Source organism: Tenrec ecaudatus, chromosome 8 (assembly GCF_050624435.1).
Source record: "Tenrec ecaudatus isolate mTenEca1 chromosome 8, mTenEca1.hap1, whole genome shotgun sequence".
Lineage (NCBI taxonomy): Eukaryota > Metazoa > Chordata > Mammalia > Afrosoricida > Tenrecidae > Tenrec > Tenrec ecaudatus.
In genome coordinates this window covers 39726352-39741769 of record NC_134537.1, presented here as the reverse complement: position 1 = coordinate 39741769, position 15418 = coordinate 39726352, and the positions used below count along the sequence as shown (strand labels likewise).

At 38.8% G+C, this 15418-nt stretch overlaps 1 protein-coding gene and 1 pseudogene across 1 annotated transcript in view; one reads left to right on the top strand and one right to left on the bottom strand.

Moving 5' to 3' along the window:
• Window positions 1–15418, top strand: part of PAK2 (p21 (RAC1) activated kinase 2) — an 89032-nt gene that overhangs the window by 51219 nt on the left and 22395 nt on the right. The window contains exons 3-7 of the mRNA XM_075556250.1: window positions 9033–9133; window positions 9488–9635; window positions 11465–11496; window positions 13235–13342; window positions 14775–14907. Of these exons, the coding sequence (XP_075412365.1) occupies window positions 9033–9133; window positions 9488–9635; window positions 11465–11496; window positions 13235–13342; window positions 14775–14907 (522 nt within the window). The remainder of the gene's footprint in view (window positions 1–9032; window positions 9134–9487; window positions 9636–11464; window positions 11497–13234; window positions 13343–14774; window positions 14908–15418) is intronic.
• LOC142454879 (ATP synthase F(0) complex subunit g, mitochondrial pseudogene) lies at window positions 2300–2728 on the bottom strand (annotated as a pseudogene).

Here is a 15418-nt window from a genome sequence, read left to right as displayed (position 1 = left end):
ACATTTGTGCCCATGCCAAAGGTGACCTAACAGAACACAGAAGTTACCTAATAATCTTGTTAATATCATATGCAAGAAAAATTTTGCTGAAGATCATGCAAAAACTATTTGAATACAGCAGCAGTACACCAACAGGGAACTGCCCAATATTTAAGCCAGATTCAGAAGAAGACATTGCTGGTGTTAGATGGCTCTTGACTGAAAGAAAATACTTGAAAGATGTTTACTTACATTATATTGACTGCCAAGTCATTTGGCTTGCTTGTGAGCTGTGATAGTTACACAATTTCATGTTAACTTGATCAGTAAGAATGAAGGGATGGAATCAAGCCTGTCAATCAGGGACTTCTCTTCCTCCATGGAGGTAGGACTCAATCTCTGCTTCACATTCCTGTTGACAAGTCACATGGAGCCACGCTGATGGTAGCAAGAGCCCTGGAGATGTATCCGCTGCCATTGGACCCAGAGGACTTCCCACCCACAGGCCTGTGAGCTTAACTGTATTCAGCATCATTGCTTGTGCTGCGTGAGTCTGAAGAGGAATTTGTGGACTTGTGTTGGGCATTTGGGCTAATATCAGATTTAAGGACTTGATCTGGACTTGGCTGGAATGTTTTCTTAATATACAATTACTCTTTGATATAAAGCTCTCTCACACACACAAAGGAGTGTCTCTGCATTTGTTTCTCTAATCTACCCAGCCTTACACATGAGCCTAACAAACTGAGAAGAATGGGAATTCCAGAACACTTCATTGTGCTCCTGCAGAATCTGCACATGGATAAAGCTTGGGCAGTTGTCTGAACTGAGGTAGTGAGTACTACGTGGTTTAATATGAGGGGAGATGTGTGTCAGAATTGTATCCTTTCACCATACTTAATTCATTCTGTGTAAACCCATTCCACTGCCACTGAGTCATTTAACTCATAGCATACCTTTGTAGGGTTGCTGAGGCTGTCAATCTCTGGAATTAAATAAAATCCTCTCTCCCTTGGAGCTGTGGGTACGTTTTAACCACTGATCTTGTGGTTAGTAGTCTAATTTACCTTTATTGTACATAAATAATTATAGAAGATATACTAAGTGATGAAGAATATGGCATCAGGACTCACAGAAGGCTCCTTAATATGTAATACGCAGATTACACAATCTTGTTAGCTGAAATTACAGAGGACTTGAAGGAAGGAAGGAAGACTAATGAAGATCAAAGACTACAGCCTTCAATATGGATTGTAATGGGAAGTTTGTATGATTAAGACAAGCTTGTAAGATCCCTGACATTATTTGTTAATAGAGGTATGAATATAGGAAAATTGGAAGTTGTCAAAAAATTAAATAGACTGCATAAAACCAATACCTAGGCATTGGTGACTGACATGGACTGGTAGTGGCCATTTGGAATACAATAATCATAAGAGTTATTATGCCAGAAATTAAAAATTCAAGAGAAATGATGTCACATTCATCTTCAAAAATACATTTCAATCAGATGGTGACCTGTTGTCACAAAGAATAGTTTCGGGGATCTTAAAAACTTGTCTTAATACCAAACCAAACACTACCATCAAGTCAATGCTGACTCATAGCAACCTTTATAATACAGCCATTTATCGAATATACTCGTGTATAACCCGAGATTTTCAGCTGGTATTCGGGTCATCTTATACTCGAGTATATAGGTAATTGAGGTATCAGGAAAACCTACACAGAAGAAACACAGCCTGTGTGATCCAAGGATTGTGAATAAAAAAATCCAAGACTAAGGGAGGGAAATGTTTTAGATTTTAAATTCTGAGCATCCAGTTTACAAAGTGAAACCCCAAAGTCCATTTGCAGAGACCCCAGAGGGAATAAAGCTCCATTGAATTCCCCCAGATCGTTGACCAGTGATGCTAAAAGCCCTGCCCTCAGAGTACATCAGAAAGTGGATTCATGTAGGTATCCCCCCCAAAACAGGTGTACTACCCTTAAGTCTGTGCTGTTAGTAGTGGCTCTGTAGGACAGGGTAGAATTGTCCCTATGAGTTTCTGAGACTATGCTGTACTAGAAAAGCCCCCCGCCTTTCTCCTGAGGAGAGACTGGTGGTTTCCTAACCACTGACCTTGAGGTTAGAATCCCAACAGATATACTCCCTGTATAAGCTGAGGTTGTTGGGTTTTGTTTATCTTTTTTTTTTTTTAGTTCAAGGATCATTTGTTGGCCTTGTGGAGTGTTTTCCAGTCCAGTGTGTTGAGACACCACGCCCTGGCCCCGAAGTCCACTTTCAGCATTTTGCTTTTTTTCTTAAAGCACATTTTTTTTTAGATGATCTATTTTATTAGAGTAGACTGATCACACATGGTCCAAGAAAACTCAAAGAGCAAACCAATATAACCAGATGTTAAAGACTGGTCTTCAAACATCATAGCCAATGATGCCTCGTTTGCCTATGATCTCGCCAATATAAAACCACATCCACACTTCAGTGGCCACCAAACCATTCAGCAGAGCTTCCTTAACTGTGAGCTGCTTGAAGCGCCCAGTCCTAGCACTCTCGACCACTTTCTTCAGGCTCTGGATCGCTGCAGGGACCTCCGCAGGGGTCGGAGGAACCAGCTCCACCCTGGCATAGTGCCAAAATGTGGCCAGTCGAGGCTTCGAGTAAGTCACAGCAGCGTTCACCAGCCCCGGGGCCTTCTCCACCAAGTTACGGATAAACTGGGCCATGGTTCGAGGAGAGAAAGCCCGTTGCCCGAAACGGCCGGTTGAATCTTAAAGCACATTTTTAATGCCGTTTTTGTGGTAAAATTAGGTGCCTCGGCAGATATTCGGGTCAGCTTATACTCGAGTATATATGGGAACCACCAGGACTACTACTACTCTACTTTTTTTTTTAATCATTTTATTGGGAGCTCATACAATTCTTACCACAATCCATCCATCCATCCATTGTGTCAAGCACATTTGTATATTTGTTGTGGTTAGGATAATATCTATACACATAAAAGGAATTCCAGTTAATACGTTAATAGTAAATTTTATGCAATAACCATTAAAGTTAGTGAAGAACTTACAGAATTCTACCAATTTCTTATGACAAATTGATCAAACATGCAGTCAAGATTTGTTGAAAATTATTGGTGATTAGTTGGAAACAGGAGGGAACAGTATTTGGGAAATATGGCCAATATAGACATACTAGGAAATATCACCAAATAGAAAGGATGCTGGAGATTGCATGACAAAATTTTCCAAGAGCAACAACTTCTTTGTTACATATACCTTTTTTCAACAACAAGCAGTGATTATATACCTTGACCTCTCCCAATGGAATACACCGAAATCTTCCTTTATCTGTGGGGAGGGATAATGGAGAAACTCAGTATCAGCAGCCAAATGAGTTTATGAAGCACAGAAGGAATGGATGCATAGAGACAGTAATGCAATGATTTGTCAGAGATGTAGGGTGGGGATGGTGAGGGAATTTGGGGAGCAAAAAATGTAGGAGGGGGAGGGAGCACTAGAACTCATTGTATGTACAACTCCTTAAAAATGATTTAACCAAAGAAGTGTATGAAATCAAACTTGACTAGTGGTTACCATGGGTGAAGTAGAAAGAGTTGTTGCTTAGGGGACATTGAATTTATGCTAATGGTGGTGGAATAATTTGGAAAAGGCTATCATTGGTTGTCATTGATAACCAATGACATCAGTGGTATGATGGTGTACCAAACAAATCCGTGGGTCTGAATGATACATGTAGAAGTTATGGAATTGGAGAATGTTTTATGTATATTTTTGCCACAATTAGGAAATATTATTACATGAATAACTTAGGACAGGAAGAAGAAAATGTTTTAGACTTTAATGTGGTAATAATTATACAACACTTATTAATGTAATTGAGTTATTGAATGAATTGTATGGTGTGGACAAAGGTTCTAATAAAATAGTTTTTTTTTAAGCCAGCATATCTTTTTTTTAATCATTTTATTGGGGCTCAGACAACTATTATCATAATCCATACATACATCAATTGTGTAAATCATGTACATTTGTTACCCTCATCATTCTCAAAACATTTGCTCTCCATGTAAGTCCCTGGCATCAGCTCCTCATTTACCTTCTCCCTCCCTGTTCCCCCCTCCCTCACAAACCCTTGATAATTTATAAATTATTATTTTGTCATATCTTACACTGTCTGACGTCTCCCTTCACCTACTTTTCTGTTGTCTGTCCCCCAGGGAGGAGGTTACATGTAGATCCCTGAAATCAGTTCCCCCTTTCTACCCTATCCTCCCTCCATCCTCCCGGTATCGCCATTCTCAGCACTGGTCCTGAAGGGATCATCTGTCCTGGATTCCCTGTGTTTCCAGTTCCTATCTGTACCAGTGTACATCCTCTGGTCTATCTGGATTTGTAAGGTAGAATTGGGATCATGGGTAGGGAGGAAGCATTTAGGAACTAGAGGAAAGTTGTATGTTTCATCATTGCTCCACTGCACCCTGACTGGCTCTTCTCCCCCGGGACTCTTCTGTAAGGGGATGTCCAATTGCCTAGAGATAGACTTTGGGTCCCCACCCCACACTCCCCTCATCCACAATGATAGGATTTTTTTTTGTTCTTTGATGCCTGGTAACTGATCCCTTCAGTACCTCGTAATCACACAGGCTGGTGTGCTACTTCCATGTGGACTTTGTTACTTCTCATCTAAATGGCTGCTTGCTTATCTTCAAGCCTTTAAGACCCCAGGCGCTATATCTTTTGATAGCCGGGCATCATCTGCTTTCTTCACCACATTTACTTATTCACCCATTGACTTTAGTGATCCTATCAGTGAGGTGAGCACACAATGATAGGATTTTTTGTTCTTTGATGCCTGATAACTGATCCCTTCAGCACCTCGTGATCACACAGGCTGGTGTGCTGCTTCCATGTGGGCTTTGTTGCTTCTGAGCTAGATGGCCCCTTGTTTACCTTCAAGTGTTTAAGACCCTAGACACTATATCTTTTGATAGCCAGGCTCCCTCAGCTTTTGTCACCACATTTACTTTTGCACCCGCTTTGTTTTCAGTGATTCTTTGGGAAAGGTGAGCATCATGGAGAGTGGAGGCCTTATCTCCATCTGCTACTTTAATACTCAACCTATAAATATATGCACATAAATCTATTTCTCCATCCTCATATAAATATATTTACACATGTACATGCCTTTATTTAGACCTCTATAAATATCCTTTGTCTCCTAGCTCTTTCCTTTATTTCCTTTTACTTTCCTCTTGTCCCACTATCATGCTCAGCCTTGATTTGTGTTTCAGTAATTCCTCTCGGTTACATTACCCTTGGTCACGCCCTCCCAGGCCTCCTACACCCTCTTCACCACCAATTTGGATCACTTGTTGTTCCTTTGTCTCTGGGTTTGTTAACACCACTTCCTTTCCCCCCATGTCCCCCTGGAACTGTTGGTCCCAAAGCCAGTTTATTTTAACCTGAAAGAACTAGAAAAAAAAATTCAAGCCTCAAGTTACAATACTGGAAAATTCTGTGGGCAGAATATGATGGAATAATACACAAGAAAATATACCCAAAAGAATTCAACCATTTCGAGAGGTCAAGAAGCAGCCGTACTAAGGAAGAAGTCCAAACTGCACTGAAGACATTAACCACAAGAAGGCTTCAGGAATTGGCAGAATCCAATGAAAATGTTTCAATAAGCTGATGTGCATTGGAAGCACTCACTATTCTGCCAAGTAATGTGGAAGACAGCTACCTGGTCAACTGATTGCAAGGGATCCACATTTATATCCTTTCCAAAGAAAGATAACCCAATAGAATGTGTAAACTATCAAGCAATATTATTAGTATCGTATGCAAGTAAAATTTTGCCAAAGGCCATTCAACAATGGTTTCAGTAGTACATGGATAGAGAGCTGCCAGAAGTTAAGGCCAGATTCAGAAGAGGACATGGATTAAGGGTTATCAGTGAGGTTCTTAGGTAAATTTTGGCCCAAAGTAAAGAATACTATAAAGATATTTACTTGTGTTTTGTTGACTGGATCATGACATACTCTGAGTACTGTTGAGAAGAATGGGAATTCCAGAATATATTATGTTCATGCAAAATCTAATCTGTATATGGATCAAGAGGCAGTCATTCATACAGAACAAGGGAGTGTTGCATGGGTTGAAATCAGGAATGGTATACATCAGGGTTGTATCCTTTCACCATATTTATTCAGTCCCCATACTAAGCAAATAATCTGCGAAGCTGGACTATTTGAAGAAGGCGGCATGATTACAACCTTGCCTACTGAAAGTGAGAAGGACTTGAAGCACTTACTGATGAAGTTGAAAATCGTGGCCTTCAATATAAATTACAAATCAATGTAAAGAACAAAGGTCTTTACAACTGGACAAGTAAGTTGTGATTAAAAGAGAATAGATGGATATTGTTGAGGATTTCATCTTGCTTAGATCCACAATCAGTGTTTCTTGGAAGCAACTGTCAAGAAATCAAACAAAGTACTGTATTGGTGAAACTGGTGCACAAGACCTCTTTAAAATGTTAAAGAGCAAGGATGTCACTTTGAGGATGAAGGTGCTCCAGGCCCAAGCCGTGTATTTTCAGTCACCTCTATGCACATGAAAGTTGACTGAATAATGAATACCAATGAAGAATCACTGGATTTGAAAGATGGTGCCGGCAAAGAATATTGAAAGTACCCTGTACTGCCAAAAGAACAAATAAATCAGTCTTGGAAGAAGTACAGCCAGAGTGCACCTTAGAAGTGAGGATGATGAGACTTCATCCCACATAGTTCGAACATATAACCAGGAGGGATGAATCCCTGGAAGGAGGATAGCATGCCTGGTAAGATGGAAGGGCAGCAAAAAGAGAAATACCCTCAGAGAGAGGGATTGACACCGTGGCTGCCACCATGGGCTCAAAACAACCACACAAGACTCTGGGCAGTGTTTCATTCTTGAAACCACTAGGACTCCTGAAGGATGCTGCTAAAAGAAAAAAGCAGTACATAGAAAAACAGTTATAGTGTTGAAAATATAGAAAATTTAGAAAATATAAAGTTCTCAAAAACTAAGCCAGTTTAATGGACTGGAAGAGTAAAAGAAGCCCAAAATAAGAAGAAAGGACAAAATTAAAAACCAAAGTGGGAAATCTGTGATTTCGTAAAAACTGCTCTAGGGAAGATCATTGATAAACATCTAGCCAGGCTGATGATGGAAGAGAAGACACAGATTACCAATATTGAGAAAAAGATCCCAACATATATTAAGAGATTAAGTTATATGGTGAATCATTTTATATTGATAAAATGGAAAAATTTCTGGAAAGACTCAAAGCTCATGCAAGAACATAATCAGGGAACCCAGTCTCTTGGGAAATTTTGGTTTTAGTTAAAAACATTTCCTAAAAAAAAAAAAAATTTCCTCAAAGAAAACATGAGAAGCAGATGGCCTCAGTGGTCAGTTCTACCACACATTTGCTTAGGTGTGTCAGCCTGCACTGTAGCCAAGCTGCTTTCTGTGTTGGGGCCAACTGTTGGTGTGCTGTGTTCTGCATTGTCCCCTGGGTCAGCTGTGAGGCAACTGCCAGGTGCTAACCAGGCATTTTCACTGTTGTGCTAGAGGTAGGAATGAAAGCTCTCAGCACATTAAAGCCAGGGTTTGCCTTGACTTTGGAGCCACCATGGAAGCAATGTGTTCTAGTTTACAGTATATATTATTTGAAGCATGTGGCAAAAGATGTTGCCAAAATATTGACAACAGGAACACAGACTGAAAAACTTTTTAATGAGGCAGTAATGCAACATTTTCTCCAAAAGAAAGGATAGGTTGAGGATTACCTTAGAAGGGAAACATTGTCCTTCTAAGTTACTTTTCTTTACAAGCTATGCTGTTTACGTTAGCATAGCAATGTAACCTTATGTCAAGTGGCTTCCAACTCACTGTGTGACCATGTAGGACTCAGTAGAACCTGCCCAACAGGACGGCTGCGGAATGTCCAGCCATCTGACCATGTAGCATCAATACCCACTAACGTCACTTTCCTCATCAAAGAGAAGCAGTTACAGCCATCACGGACAAGACACACACACACACACACACACAAACACAAAGAAACAAGAATAAACTGCCATCAACAATGCTGACTCAGGGAAACCACCAGCCGCTCTGAGATAGAAAGGTGGGAGTTTCTACTCCCATAGTTACAATCTCAAAAACTCCTGGAGGCTGTTCTGTCCCGCCCTACAGGGTCACTATGAGCCATCACATTAGAGATGTAGAGTAAGTTAATTAAATGACCAATGTCATTTATGCCCACAAATGATGTGATAAATAGCCCTTGGCAGAAAAGGGTCCATGGACTTTGTATGGCTATGATCTTTACTGAAGCAGAGCAGCTGGTGAGTAAACTGCTGACTTTCTGGTAAACTGCTAAGCACTTAATCACTTTTAGATTTGTTATCAAGGTGATCTGACCCTGGAGAAGGATATCATAATTGGTAGAGGGTCAGTGAAAAAGTAGACTTGCAACTACGTGAACTGACAGTGATTTCAATAAGTGGGCTCAAACTAACAATTTTGGCACAAGCTGGGACTGCTTTCATTCTGTTATGTGTAGGCTCACTGGCTATGATCAGAATCGTCTAAGCCCCTAATAACAGCAACAATAATGTAGATTTTACCCTCTTGTTGAAAATAGTTATATAGAAATGAGTTTTGATATACTTAGTTTTCTTAGTTGTTCAGTATCTGAATTGTCTCCTTTGTTTATGAAGAGAACCTATGTTCTAAGAGACAATTTCTCCTGCCCTATGTACCCTTATGTCCAAGGCTGGTGCCCATCAACCCAACTGCATCTAAGATACTGTGTGGTTCCTCACCCTCCCTCATCTCTGGCAGGTTGGGTTAAAACTCCTTGACCTTTGTAATGTCTGTGCTAGTTTTCGCTCAATGTTTTTGAAGGTGATAACTGTGTTCCTAATCTGTTACATCTAGTTTAACCTCTTTTTTTAAAAAAATAATTATAGGAAGTAAGAAGAAAGAAAAGGAAAGGCCAGAAATTTCTCCTCCATCTGACTTTGAGCACACCATCCATGTTGGCTTTGATGCTGTTACTGGAGAATTCACTGTAAGTTTATCTACTTAGGACTTATGTGTAAGTGCTCATACTGTCTCCATTAGTACTGAGTGTAAACTTCTCTTTTCTGCATATGTTAGTTACATTCTTCCTTTTTTTTTAACTCTTATGAAACTTTCATCAGATGTATCTCTTTTCTTAAGGAAGCTGAGTGATTTAACTATAATTTTTCAAAACAGGTTTACGGGAAAAAAGACCTTTCAAATAATAGACCTTTTATAATTCAGTCAAACCTACCGTGATATAGATTCATTTTTTTCTTGTGTATTTTGACATTTATTCCTAGAAATAGATTTTGCTGTAGCAATTAAAAGAAAAACTAATTTCTCAGTATCTTTTTCTCAGGGCATGCCGGAGCAGTGGGCCCGATTACTGCAGACTTCCAACATAACCAAATTAGAGCAAAAGAAGAACCCACAGGCTGTGCTGGATGTCCTCAAGTTCTATGACTCCAACACAGTGATGCAGAAATACCTGAGCTTTACTCCTCCTGGTAAGACATCAGACACACAGCTTCTAAATAACTAGTATGTCTGGGAAATTAGCGCTTTGCAAAATGATTGAGAGACAGCTCTTTTGTAAAAATTGTTATCTAGGAATTATATTCATCTCCTAATGTTTTAAAATAATGAGTTTGTGGATGTTTTGATGCTTTTAACTTTTTACCCCTCCTGATTTCCTTGTTGTTTCTGAATGCTAGCAATAGAAGGGAAAATACTGATTCGTACTAGAAGTATATTAGTAGACAAGAGGAAGGTTATTTTACTAGATAAGCACACAGGCTTTGAAATAGAAAATAAGTCCATTCAAAAACAAATTCTTCAAATATATAAATGCATAAAATATATAGCCTAAAGCCTTATAATCTAAAAGAATTTATACCTTAGAGCTGGAGTATTAAAAATAGTTTATTTCTTCTAACCAGTACCCAAATAAAGTCTATATATCACCCAAACTAAACCAACCCATTGCTATCAAGTCGATTTTGACTTGTAGTGACCCTGTGTGTGATAGCACTATTCCACAAGGTTTCCTTAGCGGTACTTTTAATGGATGCAGGCTGCCAGGCCTTTCTTCCTTTACCATCAACACTTTGGTTAGTCTTAATATGTACTTAGGAAAAGGCAAAACTTATCTCTGGAATTTCTATGTCAAATAGTAAGTCAGCCTGTGGAAATTGTAAATTAAATAAATAAATCGATATCCAGGAAATAGTAGATTCTTCTCATCCATTAGGAGCCCTGGTGGCCTATTGGATAAGCACTTGGCTGCTAGCCAAAGCCATCAGCCACTCTGGTGGAGAAGTTGGGGCAGTAAGCTTCTGTAAACTTCAGTCTTGGAAACCTTGTGGGGCTGTTCTACTCTGTCTTACAAGATCGTTATAAAGGGACTCGATTACAAGGATCTACATGTGATCTCATCCCTGGGGGATGGACAACAGAAAAGGGGATGAAGGGAGATGTCGGACAGGGCAAGCTATGACAAAATAATAATTTATAAATTATCAAGGGCTTATGAGGGCGGGGTGAGCGGGGAAGGAGGGGGGGGGGAAGAGGACCTGATACAAAGGGCTTAAGTGGAGAGCAAATGCTTTGAAAATGATGAGGGCAAAGAATGTACAGATGTGCTTTACACAATTGATATATGTATGAATTGTGATAAGAGTTGTATGAGTCCCTAATAAAATGTTAAAAAAAAAAAAGATCATTATGAAGTAGAATTAGAGTCTACTTAATGGCAGTGGAGTGGATTGTTTTGTGTTTCAAAAATTCTGTGTATACATTAAAGTCTGGGCATTTTAAAACAAAAGAAAACTTGTTCTTTTCAATTCTAGATTGAATAGCATTTAGTTATTAACGGCCTTCAAAGATTGACTTTCCATCAAAATTTATGTGAAGAATTTTATTGTGCACAGTTTTCATTTTCCAAATATTTTGCGTTCCTTAATAGGCAATTTTCTGGAGAAAGTTACAGTGATGAATAAGCTTTCTGTTTTGTTTTAATAAATTCAGATTTAACATTTTAAAAATAATTTTAACTTTTCAATTTTAGCTGAGGTATTACTTCGCATGCCATGATATTTGCCCAATTTCAGTATACGATTCAAGGATTTTTGAAAACTCCTAGCCTGGGTCTTGTATAAATTATTCTTGATGGAATACTGATACTATAATATTCAAGACTTACCTTTTTTTTTAACTTCTTAAAATGAAATCAGTCTAAGAACATTTTATTTGCTCTTCTTTGTTTTTTTACCCCTTTGTTATACAGAAGTTATTTCATTTCTTAAATTAACTTATACTTGTTTTCTTTGCATTTTAGAGAAAGATGGGTTTCCCTCTGGAACACCAGCAGTAAGTGAATGTGTTCTTGTAGCTCTTAATTTAGATTTCTCCCAACAAAGCTCAGTTTTTATTTCTCTCACACACAAATTACAGCTTTCAAATATTTTTTAAAGTAACTACTTAACATATGAGAGTGCTTCCAAAAGTTCGTGGAAAACTTTTGTTATCTCTTAATTCCATTTTTCCATTAGCCACTTTAAACCCCCTTGTAGGGATTTAGCTAGCCACTTGATTAGTTGAGAAAACCATGCTAAATAAATGGAGTTTCTTTAATAAAACACTAAAGTTTTTATCATAACCTTGAGAGCAATTTGGCTACTTTGAGTATGTCTTCGATACAAATATGAATACAAAGAACTTGATAGCATTCTGTTTGTTCTTCCTTCTCCTATCCTCTTCCTGGTACCATCCTATTAAATGTAGATGACAGAAATGCAACTTGTTGGATAATTGAAAATTGTTAGCTTTCTTATTTGCCTGGAACCTTTCCTTGGTTAAAAGGAGCCCTGGTGGCGCAGGGGCTACATGTTGGGCTATGATCCTTAAAGTATGCAGTTTGAAACGACCAGCTGCTCCATGGGAGAAAAAGGAAGCTTTCTGTGCCTGTAATGAGTTTGTTAGTCTTGGAAACTCACAGGAGCAGTTAGTTGTACCCTGCTGTATGAGGGTCTCCATGAGTCAGAATCAACTTGGTGTCGGTGAATTTTGAGTTTTATAGGTTATCCTGTTAGCTCCTGGAAAGAGTCACCTTTATTTTCAGTTCTTCAGTTAGAAGGAAACACTCCTAGGGGTTCCTAAGGACTAAATGAGATCATGTGTATTATCTACGTTATCTACCTGGCTGATAATGAGCTCTTCGGGACTTCCAGAGGCGAGAGGGGGGAGAAAAAAAAATGAGCTCTTTGAAAGATCTTTCCCCTTTGCTTCACTAGTCACCCTCTCTTCTGGTGACTCTCTTTCAAATGACCCAAATTGACTCCAACTTCTACAAACCCCAGATGATCTATGTTTTCCATCTTTTATTCACAAGTAAACTGATGGTTTTCATTGTATATGTATGCGTTTTCTACTCTGTTTTCTACCGTCAAGTTGATTTCGACTCACAGGACATAGAACTTTCCCTATGGATTTCAGAGATTGAATCCTGATGGGAGTAGAAAGCCTTGTCTACCTCCTGTTGAGCTGCTGGTGGTTTCAAACTGTTCATCTTGTGATTAGCAGCCTAACTACAACACCAAGATTCTGTATGCTTGATAAAAGAGTGTAAATAATTCTCTTAATAATGTTATATATTATGTGTACTGATTTCGTAAGCTTTACTACATTCTTATAGTCTAGAATTTGTAACTCTAGAATTATCTTTACGTTTAAAACCATTAGGTTAACACTCCAAAACCTAACTTGTTACCACCTAGTCTATTACAGTGCATAAGACTCTATAGGACAGAATAGAGCTGTCCCTGTGGGCTTCTGAAGTTGCCAATTTATGGGAACAGACAGCTTCAGTTTTCCTCCAGAGTGGTTGGTGGGTTTGAACTGCTGCTGACCTTATAGTTAGCAACCTAACTTGTAATCAGTCCATTATACCACCATGATCCAGAGTAGAACTAATGAGGTTTTAGCACATTGAAATTAGCTATAAAATCCATTTTCTCCAGTATACTTACAGAATAGCTAGTCATATTTTAACTTTTGTTTTTACTTTTATTTGACTTGTCTTCCTTACTTTGCTCATGTAATAATGCAGCTAAACACAAAAGGTTCAGAAACGTCCACGGCAGTAACAGACGAAGACTTTGATGATGAAGAGGCAACTCCTCCTGCTATTGCCCCACGACCGAACCATACCAAATCAGTGAGTACTTGATCACTGAATGGCTGTGTTTGTGCATGCATCTTTGAAAAAGAGCAATCTATATTGTACATTGGATAATTTGTAATGATTTTTAAAAGCTTTTCAGGCGTAAAAAAATATTTTAGTAATCTCATTTCTTACTTAAATTATGAGGGGGCTACCCAAAAATCCCGGAATTTTTTTTCCCTCTCAAAGCTATCTGTTTTAGTTTTTTTACGAAACAACTTTATCACCTTAAAAGTACTGTCCACTACACCTAATACATTTGTAAAATCTGAGATTCCATTTTTGGAGACATTTTTCAAACTCATGTTTGGATGACATGCATGCTGTTTTTTTGCCAAAAACTGGCTCGTTGAGATGGCTGTTTGAGCACGTACATTGTTGTGGTGGCAAAACCAGTCCCCTATCTGATACAAGTCAGGCCTTTTGTGTCACACCCTGTTACGCAGTCTTTTCAGAACCTCTAAATAGAAAGCTTGATTAAGAGTATGACCTGATGGAATGTACTACAAGTGGACATTTTTTGTCCGTTTGAGAAGTTGACAAATCCAGAAGGTTTGTTATCCATCGACATTTCACCTTTTTTAAAATGAGAAAAGCCACATCACAGCCACACACTGTTGTCTTAAATCAGCCATCACAAAAAATGAGGATCAAGTGAAAGTGCTTTTATGAAAAAGATTCACTGTGACCAGAAAGAACCTTCCCAGGCGAGCCGCTGGGTGCACTAACTCGGAGCAAGTTGCTTGATGCTCACCTAGCAGGAAATATGGGTACTATGAAAGCTCAGCACCACCCAGAACAATTCCAGTTCTTTTGTTTTGTTTTTATTTGGGGCGGAGTGCCCCCTCATGTATATTTCATCTCCCATTTTATGTTTATCTCAGCCTTGATGCCATTCAAGAGAGTGCTGAGGGTGACATGCCTATGTTGAACAGGCAAGATCCTTGCTGAGACTGCAGGAAAGAGCTCAGATTCCATCCTTCCTCCCATACCCAGGACTAGTCCACTGTGGGCAAGGTTCGGGCAGGGTCATGTGAGGAGCTCAGAGCACAGTTAATTGTGAAGTTGACGGCTTTGAATTCTGCTCCATCCTGATCTAATTGTAGAGGCCTCTCTTGCCTGTACTCTGTTTGAAATGAAATAGTAGAAATAAACTTGTGTAAAAACAATTTTATGTAGCAAAAACATAAATTTTGCCACATTGTTAGCATGATGTACAAAAGTAAAAGGGTTTCATACTTACAGTTACAGATCTTTTACTAGTTACAGATTATACTAGTTATAGATCTGTTATATGCCAAAAATACTCTTTCTGTAGAACAGTGGAAGAAATCACTTAGTTTGGGTTAAAAATCAAAGAACTCAGCAGTATCCCAGTAAGCAGATCAGAAATTGATTTTTATCTAATCTTTATCTGCCTCTCCAGATTTACACACGGTCTGTAATTGACCCTATTCCTTCACCGGTTGGTGATTCTACTGTGGATAGTGGTGCCAAGTCTGCAGACAAACAGAAAAAGAAGACCAAGATGTCAGATGAAGAGATTACAGAGAAATTAAGTATGTTGCCTACATTTTGTCTTATTATTAAAATGTTCATAGCTCTTAAAACCTCTGGCTCAGGTGGATTTTAATTCATACCATGTGTTTTGACTTAATGCATGAAGAATAAGATAACATAATAATACATTCATTGCTTTCTTAAAATAACAGTAGGTTCAACTGAAATCTAGTAAATGCAAAATGATAATCTGTGCTTGGGTAGGTAGTCAAGGTAAAGGAAAGCCTATGCTGACTAGTGGCCATTACTATAGCCACTAAGGGCCAAATCTGATAGTTGGAAATATTATAAGAATTATTTATGCATATATGCTTACCTATAGGCTTCCTGAGGAACCCTGCAGGTATAGTGGTTACATGTTGGGCTGCGATCCACATTCCAAAACCACAAGCAGCTTCCGTGGGAGAAAGACTGGGCTTTCCACTCCAGTAAATAGTCACGGTGTCAGAAACCTACAGTGAGTCGATATTGACTATATAGAAGAGATAGGGTTGCTAAGGAGCCCGGCTG